This window comes from Diachasmimorpha longicaudata, chromosome 8 (genome assembly GCF_034640455.1).
Source record: "Diachasmimorpha longicaudata isolate KC_UGA_2023 chromosome 8, iyDiaLong2, whole genome shotgun sequence".
Taxonomy (NCBI): Eukaryota; Metazoa; Arthropoda; class Insecta; order Hymenoptera; family Braconidae; genus Diachasmimorpha; species Diachasmimorpha longicaudata.
The window spans coordinates 7,312,423-7,326,346 of record NC_087232.1 but is presented as its reverse complement, the minus strand read 5'-3'; the positions used below and the strand labels follow the sequence as shown (position 1 = coordinate 7,326,346).

Here is a 13,924-nt window from a genome sequence, read left to right as displayed (position 1 = left end):
TGAATTGTGGAGAAGAAAATTCTATTGAATAATTTGATAAACTTTTCGATTGCCAGAAGGTGATTTCAATTATTATAATGCCTCATTTATGATGGTGTTCCCCATTCTGATACTCTGACCGCTCAAGAATGATTGACATTATCATTTGGGTTTCAGTGTGGGTGAGTTTTACACACAGTTTGCCCCTTTCGATTCTCATTAAGGCATTTATCGAGGAAATTAAAATCTTTTCGCTTCAATAGAACTGGAACGATATTCTTTATTCTCAACAATTCAATACAAAAATAACATTGGAGTAAAAATATATTTTCTTCAAATACAATTCACATGCGTACGTGATGAATTTAAGTTATGCACAGAATGACGCAGAAGGACGATGCCATAAATTTTAAGGCGTGTAAATCCCCCGTTGACGAATCCATTGAGGACACAAATGAGATATGACAGTAGTTAAAAAATAATAGAAAGCAAAGTACAAACCGGTTCCGTCAAAATTTTAACGATTTCGATCTGTGGACTGTGAACCGAAAATTCGGTGTTACATTCACTTCTGCCTTATTTAGCATAAATAATTAAATATTTACAAAACAACATCTAGAGGATAATGGGGACATAAAATTATGATTAACACATATGATAATGGTTGCAGAATTTTTCTGGTTCGATCTGTGGATTCTAAATTGATTGGCGACGGATTTGTTCATTCATTAAAAAAAAATTATTGATTGCTAATTTTTTCATGAATGATAATCGCGAAAAACGTCAACCGACGTTTTCGGTGGAAAATTTCTTGTGAAGTAGTAGATAATAGTAATGATAACTTGGGATAAAAAATATCAGATTTTTTTTAGTTCCGCAACGACCCGATATGTATTTTTGTAAAAAATAAAATTCCTCAAAAAAGCAAAATTAAAAACCTATGGAATTAATAAATTGTTCACGGAAAATATCTCTCTGCTGTTTTCCCCTGATGTAATACTATGATAATAATAACAAAAATTACAGTTAATACCTTGATAAAGTAATATTAGCCACACCCTCCAATAACTTCTCAATTACCCAAAATAGTGGTACGCATTATACTCACCTAATGACTTAATCGTTCATTATTACGCCGGTGTAATGCCCCACATTATCACAATTTCGAGTTTACAACTAAAGTCCCCCCGGCAATTGAACTCCTAAAACACCTCGAATAATCAAATTTATGGCTTGATTAAATGTGTTTTGTATCCAAGATCATCGTTGATAACTTCACCATCGGAGTGATCGGAGTTCATCAGTTCCAGGGATTGCTTGGAGTTGTGTTTTCCGGCCGATACTGGGTGTAATTTCGCGTGAATATTCAATGGATTTTCGTACTCATGCTCGCCTGGGGGAATTATCGGCAATACGTAATCACTGGTTATTCCTGGGCTATTTTCGAATGATGGATTTTGAAAGTGAATGCTAAAAAAAAGAAAGAAAAATATATAGAACGAGAAATTCATTGGGCAATCGAATTTTAATAGCTGATTTCTCTTTTGTATATATTACGACGAACAATTACCTCAAATCGTATTTATTACGAATTTCGATCTTGTGTTTCTGATAATACCAATAGGCAGATAGCACAACAACCCCTAGAATAAGGGTAATGACGATGCCTGTGAGTGGTCCCGCTTGGCGTTTAGTCTTTTCAAAGCCCTGGTGTTTCTCGCGAAGAAGTGAATTAGAATCAAACCTGATATCCGAAATGTCGGAATATGGGCATACGTTGTCTACATCTTGTTCCACGCCATCGTGACAAATGCACCGGGGAATCCCCTGACTATGCACACACATATAATTACAACTGTGACCCTCGCAATGGTTGATACCTGCGGGAGGATTCAAAATAATAATTATTAGCATAACTAGAAAATCAAGCGCATAATCATGAATAATCCTGAATAAATGCGCCAAGATTTCAGAAATTCAGAGTAATAATTTTCATCAAATTGGAGGTAACGGAACAGGAACGAATAAATTATCTGTAGGAATTCTAGTCTCTACGATTAAAATAGAAATTGCTGAAAATATTTCATCATTAGCATAATTAGATGAAGAAATTTATAGAATGCAGAATAAAAGTCAGGAGAAAATGATTTGATATCTCTGGCATTGAGAAAACGTGATGATAAATTTGGAATTTTTGAATAATAAGAGAAAAGAAAATATTAAGTGACAGAGAATCTTATGAGAATTTTTTTATGCTGAATTTCTGTAGAATATTGTTTGAGCTTACCCATCGGCTGTCTGGAGCCATGAAGAATAGCAAAAAGTCCCTCGACATTGTTACTCTTCAATGGTATCTGCACACACTTCCTCTCTCCCGTCAGCAAGCACTTCTGCATAATACCAGAGGTCCCAATCAGCCAATAAACAGCGTCCTCAAACACATTAATCCCCACTGGCTGATGCACCTCCTCCTGCATGAAGACCTCCACCTCCTTCCCCTCGAGTGTCGCTCTCTGCACAACATGCCGAACCGCATCAACCCAGTAGATCATTTCCCTCTCATGATCGATGGTGATTCCCGAGACGATCCCCAGCCCATCCCCAGCAATGCTCATGGAGTTCTCACCATCGAGATCAGCCCTCCAAATTTCGCTGGTCGCTCTATCTAAATCCGCAAACTTCATCTGCGCCCAAAATACGAATCCATTCTTCGGATCAATGGCCATCGACAGGATGTCTCCAGGATCTTCCAGCTTGACGATGACAGCACACTTGGTCTCATTGATATTGCAGACTTTAATGGCCTTGGGCTTCTCAGTATCAAAGTAGTAGACATTATCAGTGATCCAGTCAACAGCCAAAACCCTCGGTCTTCCAATGTTGCTGATTCTCCTGTGCTCCCTCGTCCCAAGATTGAACTCGTGAATAGTTCCTAGAAGTTCTGAACTCCAGTACAATGAGGACTTGTGAACGTTAACATCGAGGCCAGTGACATCAACCTGTGGCTGTCTATGAATAACTTCGATAACTTCTAAGGACGCAGGGATACGCCTGATGTCGTCTCTCGTAGCTGTTATGAACTCCATGGATCCATTGATGACCTTGCAGGTGGTTCTGTCTGCCCGCAGGACATACCCGGAGAAACAAGCGCACTCGTATGACCCGACTGTGTTGGTGCACACCTGAGAGCAGACGTTGCTCCTGCATTCATCAACATCATCACAGCTCTTGCCATTTTTTCCAACTGTGAAGCCCTTCCTGCACCAGCAGGCCGGTCCCCTTGGTGTCCTCTGACATACCTGCTCGCAGACATTGTTCCCTGAGCAACTAGTGGAGCAGCCATCCCCCTCGTCAGAGCCATCGAAGCAGTCATTCAAACCGTCGCAGACGTACTCCCACTTGAGACACCTTCCGGTGTCGTTGCACCTGAACTCAGGACAAGGGCCATCGTATTGCTTGGTGTCGAGGTGCCACTGTTTATGAACATCGCAACCCTTCTCATCTGAGTTATCACCGCAGTCGTCCTGATCATCGCACATCCACATCTTCGGAATGCAGTTCAAATTCCCGCAAGCGAACTCATCCCTCATGCAGTGGCTGCAGTGATGCTCGTCGTCGTTCTTAGGGCAGTCCATCTCTCCGTCGCACCTCTTGTCCATGGGAATGCACTGTCCACTCCCTGCACACGTGTATTCATTGATCGCACAGTGCACCGACGACCTTGCGATCTCCTTATTGCAGTGCAACTCATCGCTGGAGTCCTCACAGTCATCGACAGCGTTGCAGATGAGTTCAGCATCGATGCACTTCTGATTTTCGCACGTGAACATCGATTTGGGGCATGTCTTCCTGGTGCACTTGTCGCTCTCGTCGTCTCCATTGACACAGTCCTTTTCGCCGTCGCACTCCCATGTGACAGGGATACATCGACCTGAGGAACACCGGAAATGAAGGTGATCGCAGGTGCTGTCTGCACAATTCGCTTCGTCGGAGGAGTCGAAGCACTGAGCGATTCCATCGCAGATCTTATACGGGGAGATGCATCCTGATGAGTCTCTGCACTGAAATTCATCAGGATTACAGGGCTTCGAGGACGTGCAGTTTTTCTCATCACCTCCGTCGTGACAGTCATCAATTCCATCACACAAACTGGTGTTATCAATGCAGCTGTTGTCGGTACATTTGAATTCTCCTGAAGAGCATATGGTCTCCGCCACGCAGGTCTTCTTGTCGTTGGTCAAGATCATCCCCGTTGGACACCTGCACACGGCTGTCTCTGGAGTCTCGACCAGGCACACGTGCGAGCAGCCACCATTTTTCTCCTGACATTTGTGAGGGTTTTTCGATGCCTGAGGAATATTCATGGTGACGAGGTGCATCATGCCCACAGCGATCGGAAGGCCCAGCGTCAGCCCTTTATTCCTGCTGAGGGCCTTGGATTTGCTCGACCAGAAGAGACGTGTGCTATTCTTCACCGTCCAGAAGACCTCGTCATCGAGGATAGCCACACTGACGGGTTCAGCCAGAGCGGAGTGCAAGGCCCTTCTGTTGTATCCGTCTAAGGAGATGCTCTCGATGACGCCAGTCCCCTGATCGGCCCAGAAGACTCGCCTCGTCTCGTGATCGAAGGTCATGGAGACTCGGGGGCCTTGGAGATAGTCCACAATCTGAGTTCTTCCATTACCGGTCATCGACATTCGGTCAACATGACACGTCGAGGTTGAGCAGAAGGTCACGTACATCGTGCCAATCTCTGGTATGAGCAAAATACTTGATGGCTGTTCGGTGAAACGAAGGAGTGTCTCATTGGAAGTTGTCAAGCTCCTGATGACGATGATCTTGCGCTCCACATCAGACCAGTACAGATTATTCCCTAGGTGATCGAACGCCATTCCTCCGATGACTTGATGAGTAACTTCAAAGAGTCTCGAGTATTCCTCCGAAGAGGGTTTGAACCTGTTGACGGTCTGCGACTTCTGATCCACGACGATGATGGACTCCCGAATAGGATCATAAGTGGCACTGCTAATGTCCTGGAACGTGTAATGTCCCTTTACCTCAGGCTTTCCCAGAATCTGATGATAATAATCGAGGAAGAATCTGCCAGTGGCGATGACCAAATGCTGATGTTTAGCATCTTTCAGTCGCTGACAGCTCTTCCCATCATTTCCAAGTGTCCTATCAGGACTGCAGGCACACGTGTGCGTGTGATTAGCAGCCAACAAGCAAACTCCCTCGCACTCGTGTAAATTGCAGGGATTGTGATGATCAGGTTTGAGAACAGAATGATAGATATGAATTCCATAAATCTCGTCCACTTTCTCCAGCAGAGTTTTCTCTCCCTTGCCAGTGAACTTGTTGCAGTGATGAATGCTCTTGGTCTTCCAGTCGCTCCAAAATAATCTGTCTTCAAAGACAACTATGGAAAATGGATGAGTGGCGACAGTGCGGAGGACAGCTCTCCTGTCAGTACCATCAAGATTAACCGACTCAATGATCCTCATTTTGGCATCAACCCAGTAGAGCCTTGCGTTGGGATAGTCGATGGTGAGGCCGTTGGGCCAGCCAAGGCCTTCAGTCACCATCGGCACCATTGCTTTCCCATTCATCTCGGCCCTGGAGATGTGGGGCCGGTCTCCCCAGTCACTCCAGTACAATTCTCCAGTCGCTGGGTGCAGAGCAAGTCCTCGGGGCTTGTCAGTGTCCTCCGTTATGATGACAGCGCAGTGGGATCCTGAGTTGGTGCAGACTCCGATACGTTTGTACAGGCTATCGGTGAAGTAGATATTCCCAGTTATCCAGTCGACAGCTATTTCCTCGGGAACTCCTAGACCGGCGCTGACAATTACCTCGGCTTTCTGGCCGTCCTCGAAAGCCCGGAAGATCGCCTCGTCTCCCGTTTTTATGTCCGACCAGTAGATATACGTTGCATCCAGGGAGACAGCCACCACGTGCCTCAGGTTAGTGGCAATGGGAAAGTAGACTTCATTGTCCGAAAGGTAGAAACCGCGGATTTCTGTCTTTGAGGAGAATACCAGGAGAGCATCTCCTCGATCTTTCGCGACCTTGCAGGTGCGGTGATCGTCTTGAAGATCGTAGGCTATGTCGCAGAGACAGGAATACGTTCCGGGTTCGTTGATGCAGTGCTGATCGCAGAGCTGAGGATTCTCCAGGCACTCGTTTATGTCCTCGCAGGTCGCGTTAATCATACGATATCCTGGCGGGCAGGTGCATGCTGGACCTCTGGGAGTTGGCTGACAGCTGTGACTGCAGTTGGCCTTCTTGCATGCCTCCAGGGCGGTGTTGCAGAGGGTGCTGTTCTCGTCGGAGTTGTCGCCGCACTCGTTGAAGCTGCTGCAGGTGGAGTTCAGGGGGATGCAGCGGTTGTTGTTGCATTTGTAGAAGCCGTTGGCTAGGGTGCAGTTCTCTGGGGGATGGCGGGTGCAGTTGTACTCGTCGGAATGGTCCGGACAATCCACTTGGCCATCGCACACCCATCGCTCCTGGACGCAGTGGCCGTCGAAGCAGCGAAATTCATTTGCGATGCAGGTCTTGTTTGCGGTGCAGTCCTCGTGCTCGTCGCTGTTATCGTAACAGTCGTTGATGTTGTTGCAGAATTTTGTCAGCGGAATGCAGTTGCCGTTGTTGCATCTGAATTCATCGGGGCTGCATTGCTTCGGCTCTGGGGTTGGCGGTGAATCGGGGGTGTCCAAGCAGTCTCGCTCGTCGGAGAAATCTCCGCAATTGTTGTCACCGTCGCAACGAAAAGAGGAGGAAACGCACCTGGTGTTCTTACATTGAAACCAGTCCGGAGGCTTGCAATACTCCGAGGCTGATGAGGAATGAGGTAAATTATACTGTAGTATTTTTCGTGCTTAGGCTTAGAAAATAGATCGACCTGTGCCAGGTGCAAGATTGACACCCGGGCCTTTGGGGGGAGCCGAACCAAAGGCGAGGATGTCAAGCACGTGGGGGAGGTCCAAAATTACTGGTTATCGAGATAAGCCCATTTTGAAAAAAGAAGAAAATTAATAAATCCTGAATTCACTCGAAATTCATAATGTTTGTTTCCAGCGAAATTGGTTTCTAAAGTCAAGAGAAATATTGAGTTGGAAATTTCTCGGTATTTTCCAAATTACTTTAATACTCACATATCGCTTGATAACATAAACACAGGACACAGGTAAATATCAAGTTGATTCTTGCCATCGCCTGCGAAATAAACCGAGAGGGAAAGCTCAGATTAAATTTAAATTTCATTAAGATATGGAGTTTTATTAGGGGACGGGCGATAACATTTTTCTCTACATCATTAATATGCGCGTGTGGTAGTAACCCGATTAAGATTGATTAAGTTTCGATTCCAAAGGATCGTAAATCTCCACAAAACTCTCCGTTTGCTATCAGTCAAATTTCTCTCAATGAAAATGTAGAATAGAAATTAATGTATAGAAAAATTCATTGAAAAAGTTTTTACATTTTTTTCACTTTTTCTAAATCTTTATGGACTTTTGCAATGAAATAATTTTGAATTATCTATGAAGGTTCAATAGAAAATTTTATCGAACCACAAGACTTTCCCGTGAAAATTTTTCGAGCGCTAAATGCCGTCTGTTATCGCACAAGGAAGTCGACGCGCCTAATAATGAGCTTATCAAAGGGTTGTGAACAGCAACGACACCCACATGTTCATTCAGAGAATAACTAAATATAGGCTATCACGATTTTTGAAGGAGCCCACGAACTTCACCCACTGGAATTACTACCGGTTGAATGCCCTGTGAAAGATTTATGCAATCACTTGTATTTATTTCCGGGAAAATAAAATGAAATGGGAAGAAAGAGATGCAATGAAGTATTTTTGCATCTGGCGTCTATTATTAGAACATATTAATCAGCAGATAGCGAGAGTTTTTTGTTTCAAAACTTCGAAATTAATTTTCCAAAATAATCCGTAGAATAGTTCCATGTATTTCGGGAAAATAAAGCAATTATTCGAAACCCTAAAACAATTTATCACCTCAATAAACAATTTCTCGGTTTTTTGACAATAAAAATGTTAAAACGAGTTAAAGCATGTACATTTATTCATATAAATTTTAATATTTACTATTCATTACAAAGGCCAGTAATTAATTTATAATCCACGAGAACTAAATTTCTTCCAATTGAAAATTAATTTATAAAAATCATCGGGGACCAAATGAAGAGAAAAAATTAATAAAGGGAGCAATTAGCGAATTACAACATTGTCGCAGCTAGAAATTGATTAATTAAATAATTGCATTGACGTATTGAAGATGAAAAATTGTGGGAACCGTTCACACGATTTCTGAAAGTGTTCAATGATGTATATTTCATTTAATTGATTTGTCAATCGTCCGACAACTCACCGATAATACACGGCAGACACAAAGGGTTTGCAGGAACTAAATACTCTGTTCTTACTACTTTTCGTTGTATATCCGTCGAGTAACAAGAGAGAACGACGACTGAAGGGAATTCTCGTAAACATCAACTACTGGACTATCGAGTTTCTAATGCCAAAGAATATTCAGCTCACCCGATTCACTGATTGCGCTCGAAAATAAGGTCATTTACTTCGTTTAATTACTGACCAATCGATAAATTTTCATCGGTTATAAGAAGCGAAGAGATTTTTCGGTCATTTACCAGAAAAAGTTCGCCCTTATAATGTATTTGAACAGAATATAAGTTAAATAAAATTAGAACATAACAAAAATATAAAATTATAATGTAAAATATAAAATAAAATTTATTATTAAGTTACCTAGTCATTACTAAATATACAGAGTTTATAAAGATTATTGAATTGGTTTTGATTTAAATATCTTTGTCGAGTTGTCATACAATTTTTACAGAACACCCGGTAATTGTTTCTCAATATTTATCTCTTTGTGGAAATTAACGCAATTATTCCCCGTGCGGAGAATAACGTGACAAAAAGGTCACTGGAGTAAAGAAGACGCCCGAAATTAATAGATTGGTCGGCTAATAACACAATCTATGTGTCTATGCGATGTAGTACTTATCAATTAAATGAGAATGATGAGTTTATAATGATCTTCACATGACAGACGTGTCCTTAATCTAAATAGATCGAAGAACCGATACGATATATTATGTCACCAGGTGATAAAAGTACTATCTGACGATCGCCGCGACATGATCGGCACCTTTTGTTTCCCACCAGTGTGGGTAATTCGTAATTTATTGCACATTCCGCACTCGTTCAATGAAAACAGAAACTTAGACTTCGGAGAAATCAATATTGATCAACCCCCGATCGAATGACCCATCATGGTTGCTCATCCAATGGGCCTGCCGTGAGAGCTGCATCATTGGGGTTATCAGTGGACTCATCATCCGCAAGGGCTAGCGTGGTGATACCATCTACTGTGCGCCAAAACCTGTCAGTGACGGGAGCTGCGGTACCATCGTCTGCAAGCACCCAGTTAATTTGATTAGTCAGTAATACGCTAGCTGAAGGCTTTTCCCCGTTGGAAAATTTCCTGATTTTTTCCCCCGAGTATTTTTCTCGCGGAATTTTTTTCCTCTGACAACTTTTCTCGTTTTTCTTCAAAAAATACTAATACCACTAATGTTCTTATGAAGCCAAAAAGTATCGTGAAGACTTTAGAATTGTGTAATGAATATAATACTTACCAATGGGTTCCTTGGAACCTCGAGGAATAGCAAACAATCCCTGTCCCAAATGATTCTTCATCAGAACAGGCATACACGGTCCTTGTCCTATGACTGAACACTTTTGGAGGATTCCGGAAGACCCCATCACCCAGTAAAACGAGTCTCCGTAAATGCTAATAGTCACAGGCTGTTGGAATTGTTGCCTGAGGAAGACCTCTCGACCAGAGCCATCAAGCTTCGTTCGTTCGATCACCTGAAGAGAAGTGTCAATCCAATACAACATACAGCGTTCGTGATCAATAGCCATCCCAGAAACGACTCCAACTCCCTCAGCGATATTCATCAAATTTCTCCCGTCCAAATCACTTCTCCAGATGTCACCATGAAAGCCACCAGACTCAGTCATATTTCTCTGTCCCCAAAAGAGCCACCCGCTCCTTGGTTCCATCACGAACGATGAAATGAGCCCAGAGTTCATGGCATGGACAATCAAAGCAGGCTTGCTTTCATTGAAGCTGCAGGATTTGATCCCTCCTGGTTTTTCTTCATCCAAAAAGTAAATATGATGAGTGATCCAATCCACAGCAAGAACTCTCCCCATAAGTCCACCTGCTGGACCGTCCCTGGTTATGAGTTTCAACTCGTTAATCGTCCCAAGAAGCTCCGAGCTCTGCTGTTTATCAAGTGGTTCGATGTCGTCTGTGCTCGAGCAAATCTTTTTGATGTCGTCGTTGGTGGCAGCCGTCAGCCCGACGGCACTACCAAGAGCTTCTTCGACCATAGGTATTGAACTGCTTGTCTCTTGCCGCTGGGGACAGTCTTTCTCATCAGAATTATCCCCACAGTCATCATGGCCATCGCACATCAGCCATTTTGTCACGCATTTTAGATTCTCACACATGAACTCGTCCATTGAACAGCTACTGCAGTTCTCCTCATCAGCCCCATTATAGCAGTCATCAACCCCATCGCAACGTAAAGCTCTGCTGATGCAAGTGTGATCGTAAGAGCATTCAAATTCATCAGCTGGACAGGCGGAATCCAACAGACAAGTCTCCCCATCTGTATCAACAATCATCGCTGATGGGCATTTGCAGACACGAGATTTAAAGGTCTCCACCAAACACACGTGAGAGCATCCACCATTGTTGACCTGGCATCGATGTACCTCCTCTGACGAATGATTCCTAAAGCCCGTTGTTAACAGATGCATAACATCGACCTCTGTAATTGGCAGGTTAAATCGTTTCTTCCCGGTGAACGTCTTCGTCTTGTTCGACCAGAAAATCGTCGTGGAGTTCTGGAGAGTCCAAAAAACCTCATCACCGAGAATCGCCAGGCTTGCAGGTTTGTTTAAATGTAAATACAGTAGCTTTCTATCTTTTCCATCGAGAGAAACGCTCTCAATTCTTCCTGTTCCCTGATCCGCCAAGAAGATCCTATTCGTCTCGGAGTCGAAGGCCAGAGCAACTCGTGGGCCTCGAAAATTATTCTTGAGAAATCTTGTTCTTTCACTTCCTGCCATCGACATTTTGTCGATGTGACAGCTGGATGTCGTGCAGAATGCGACGAACATGATGGACTTCTCTGGAATTAGTAGAATAGATCTAGGTTCTTCGGAGAAGGTAAAATAAGTCCTCTCCAACGTAGACAAACTCATTATTTCTATTCTTTTCTCCTGTACATCCGCCACGTACAAGTTATTCCCGATATAATCGAATGCTACACCTCCGATTATCTTGTCACTTTTATAGATCCGAGTGATCTCATCGAACATTATCTGATTACCATTACTCAATGAATTACGATTGATGGTGTCGTAGATCTCAGCAAAGTGATGAGAGGTGGTGATTCTGTCCCAGTGGGGCCTCCCCAGGATATCATGACGATAATCCAAGAAAACATTTCCAGTAGCGATGATCATGTGTTGATTAATGTTTTTCAACCGCTTGCAGCTCTTTCCATCGTACCCAAGTTCTTTATCAAGACTGCAGGCACAATTATAGTTCTCATCAACAGCCAGCAGACACACCTCTTCACACCCTGCACTATTGCAAGGATTCTGAAATCTGGGCTTCAGCACAGGATGATGAATGTGAATTCCGTAGATCTCGTTGGCTTCTTGGAGAAGAATCTTCTCGTCCTTCCCAGTGAGCTTGTCGCAATGATGAATGCTCTTCATCCTCAAGTCACTCCAGAACAACTTGTCCTCGAATACAGCAATGGAGAAGGGATGGGTGACAGCTGTATGCAGCACTGTCGTTCGATCTGTTCCATCGAGTTTGATGGACTGGACGATCTTCAGTTTAGCATCCACCCAATAGAGCCTCGAGTTTGAATAGTCAATGGTGAGACCGTTGGGCCAGCCCAGATGATCAGTCACCAAAGTCGAACGAGATTTACCGTTCATTCCTGCTGTGGAGATGTGGGGCTCGTGTCCCCAGTCGCTCCAGTACATCTTCTTGGTCATGGGATGGAGGGCAAGTCCTCGAGGTTTTTCTGTTTCTTCCACTATTATTGCTGTGCAATGGGAACCTGCCCGCGAGCAGACTCCTATCCGCTTGTAGAGACTGTCCGTGAAGTAGATGTTTCCGGTCACCCAGTCGACAGCTATTTCTTCGGGAGTTCCCACACCTGCGATTGCAATGACATCGGCGTGGGTGCCATTAGCAAACGCTCGGAATATTCCTTCCTCTTCTCTTCTCACATCCGCCCAGTAGATGTACATAGAGTCCAGGGAGACACCACCCACGTGGGTCATCGTCTTTTTCAGGGGAGTATAAGCTTTCTTCGATGTCAGATTGAAACCGTGGATTTCCGTCTTGGTGGAGAAAATCAGAAGAGCGCTTCCTTTTTCTCTCTTCACTCGACAGGACCGGCCGTTCGACTGAAGCTCATGACCTCGTTCGCAGGAGCACATGAAGCTTCCCTGTGTATTTTGACACTTGTGATCGCAGACTGGAGGTATCTCCGAGCACTCGTTTATGTCTACGCAGAAGCGATTCATCATTAGGCGAAAACCCTTGTCGCATTTGCCGCTTCTTGCGCAGTTGCGTTCGTCTGAGCCGTCGGGGCAGTCTTTGTCTCCATCACAGACGTATGACTGCTGGATACATCTTCCGTTGCCGCAGTCGAAATGAGGAGTACAAGAGCCGGCCGCTGATGATCAAGGAGAAGTCATTCATAATTCCATTTTTTATTTTGATTATATATATACTTACAGATGGGTTTGAACAAAGTCAGGAGCACGCCTGCTAATACCCAGGGAACAGTTGCCATTTTCTATTAAACAAATTTAAAAAAAATTTTATCACACAATTGAAGTGCAATTAACATACATAGTTAAATTTATAAATTTACTACGCATGGGATCTATTTATAAGTATTGTCGTAAATGTGAGGTGGACAGTCCCTTGAATATTTCATAGCCCTTGACTGACAAATCGAATCTTCTCGTCGAGGAGCTAGAGGAATCCAGAACCGTTGGATAAATCGTAGAAAAACGAGTTCCTCGTACGATGATTTTCGAATCCAGCAGAGTATAACTGAGATAACAATATTGACTTTCTCAATTGATAGTCAATTCTGGTGTCGTTACCAAAAGTGGTTTGACGAGTCCCATGACAACGCCACGGGATCACTGACATTCTTTCGATGGCAACAGTTACACTACAAATGTCTGGCCACTATCAGGAGGAAATTACCAGTTTCATGACAAGAATGAGGTGTTGGGTCTCCTTGTTGTATAAGAAGATTTGCTTCGTTCTTTTCCTCTTCTCATTGTTTTGTATTAGTTCAATGAAATATTTCCTCTACAATCGATCGCAGGGATTAATCGGGAATCCAAAACTTGTATTTGTATGCAATAAAGAAATGTCGACTTACCGAGTGGTTTCAGACGTTTCGATCAGGACTTCGATGATTTTTTGACGGCACCTCGATGATTATTTGTGCCGATATCCGTATCCAGGACGCAGTGATCAGATAAAGCTCATCTGGGAGAGGCAGAAGAGACATCTGTGTCTATGCTTCCCAGACTGTCAGGAGTTTTTGGTACACCGGCCGGATTCCCTTCGACAGCTATGGAATTACATTCCCCCACCATTGGCTCCAGCTATTGCACGGGCCCTTGGAAAAAGTATTATCACCATTCAGTGGAAAAAAGCATTTTTTACCTTCAAATCAAACGTCATCGAATCAAATATATTCTTCCTTGATCCGCCATCTTTGGCCATTTTCCCAAGCTAAAAATAACTAGAATAAATTGCAACACAAA

The 13,924-nt window shown here is 43.5% G+C and overlaps 2 protein-coding genes across 2 annotated transcripts; both read right to left on the bottom strand.

Moving 5' to 3' along the window:
* Positions 1-234: 234 nt before the first annotated feature.
* Positions 235-8,498, bottom strand: LOC135164960 (vitellogenin receptor-like). Its single transcript, XM_064125779.1, has 5 exons — positions 8,373-8,498; positions 7,131-7,191; positions 2,267-6,811; positions 1,550-1,859; positions 235-1,449 (listed from the first exon to the last, which is right to left on the bottom strand). Exons 2-5 carry the CDS (start codon positions 7,186-7,188, stop codon positions 1,206-1,208), a joined length of 5,157 nt encoding a protein of 1,718 aa, XP_063981849.1. The 5' UTR covers positions 7,189-7,191; positions 8,373-8,498; the 3' UTR covers positions 235-1,205.
* Positions 8,499-8,648: 150 nt separating this feature from the next.
* Positions 8,649-13,665, bottom strand: LOC135165640 (vitellogenin receptor-like). Its single transcript, XM_064127117.1, has 5 exons — positions 13,549-13,665; positions 13,353-13,460; positions 12,870-12,930; positions 9,667-12,807; positions 8,649-9,441 (listed from the first exon to the last, which is right to left on the bottom strand). Exons 1-5 carry the CDS (start codon positions 13,663-13,665, stop codon positions 9,299-9,301), a joined length of 3,570 nt encoding a protein of 1,189 aa, XP_063983187.1. The 3' UTR covers positions 8,649-9,298.
* Positions 13,666-13,924: the final 259 nt, after the last annotated feature.

Bases quoted from the DNA above. Each gene is read 5' to 3' on its own strand.
- LOC135164960 (XM_064125779.1), bottom strand. From the start codon at position 7,188: ATGGCAAGAATCAACTTGATATTTACCTGTGTCCTGTGTTTATGTTAT. The intron at 6,812-7,130 runs GTGAGTATTAAA...ATTCCTCATCAG, and splicing joins TTTATGTTATCAAGCGATAT to CCTCGGAGTATTGCAAGCCT. The intron at 1,860-2,266 runs GTAAGCTCAAAC...ATCCTCCCGCAG, and splicing joins TGGCTCCAGACAGCCGATGG to GTATCAACCATTGCGAGGGT.
- LOC135165640 (XM_064127117.1), bottom strand. From the start codon at position 13,665: ATGTCTCTTCTGCCTCTCCCAGATGAGCTTTATCTGATCACTGCGTCC. The intron at 12,931-13,352 runs GTAATTTCCTCC...TTTGTTTAATAG, and splicing joins TCATTCTTGTCATGAAACTG to AAAATGGCAACTGTTCCCTG. The intron at 9,442-9,666 runs GTAAGTATTATA...GGGTGCTTGCAG, and splicing joins AGGTTCCAAGGAACCCATTG to ACGATGGTACCGCAGCTCCC.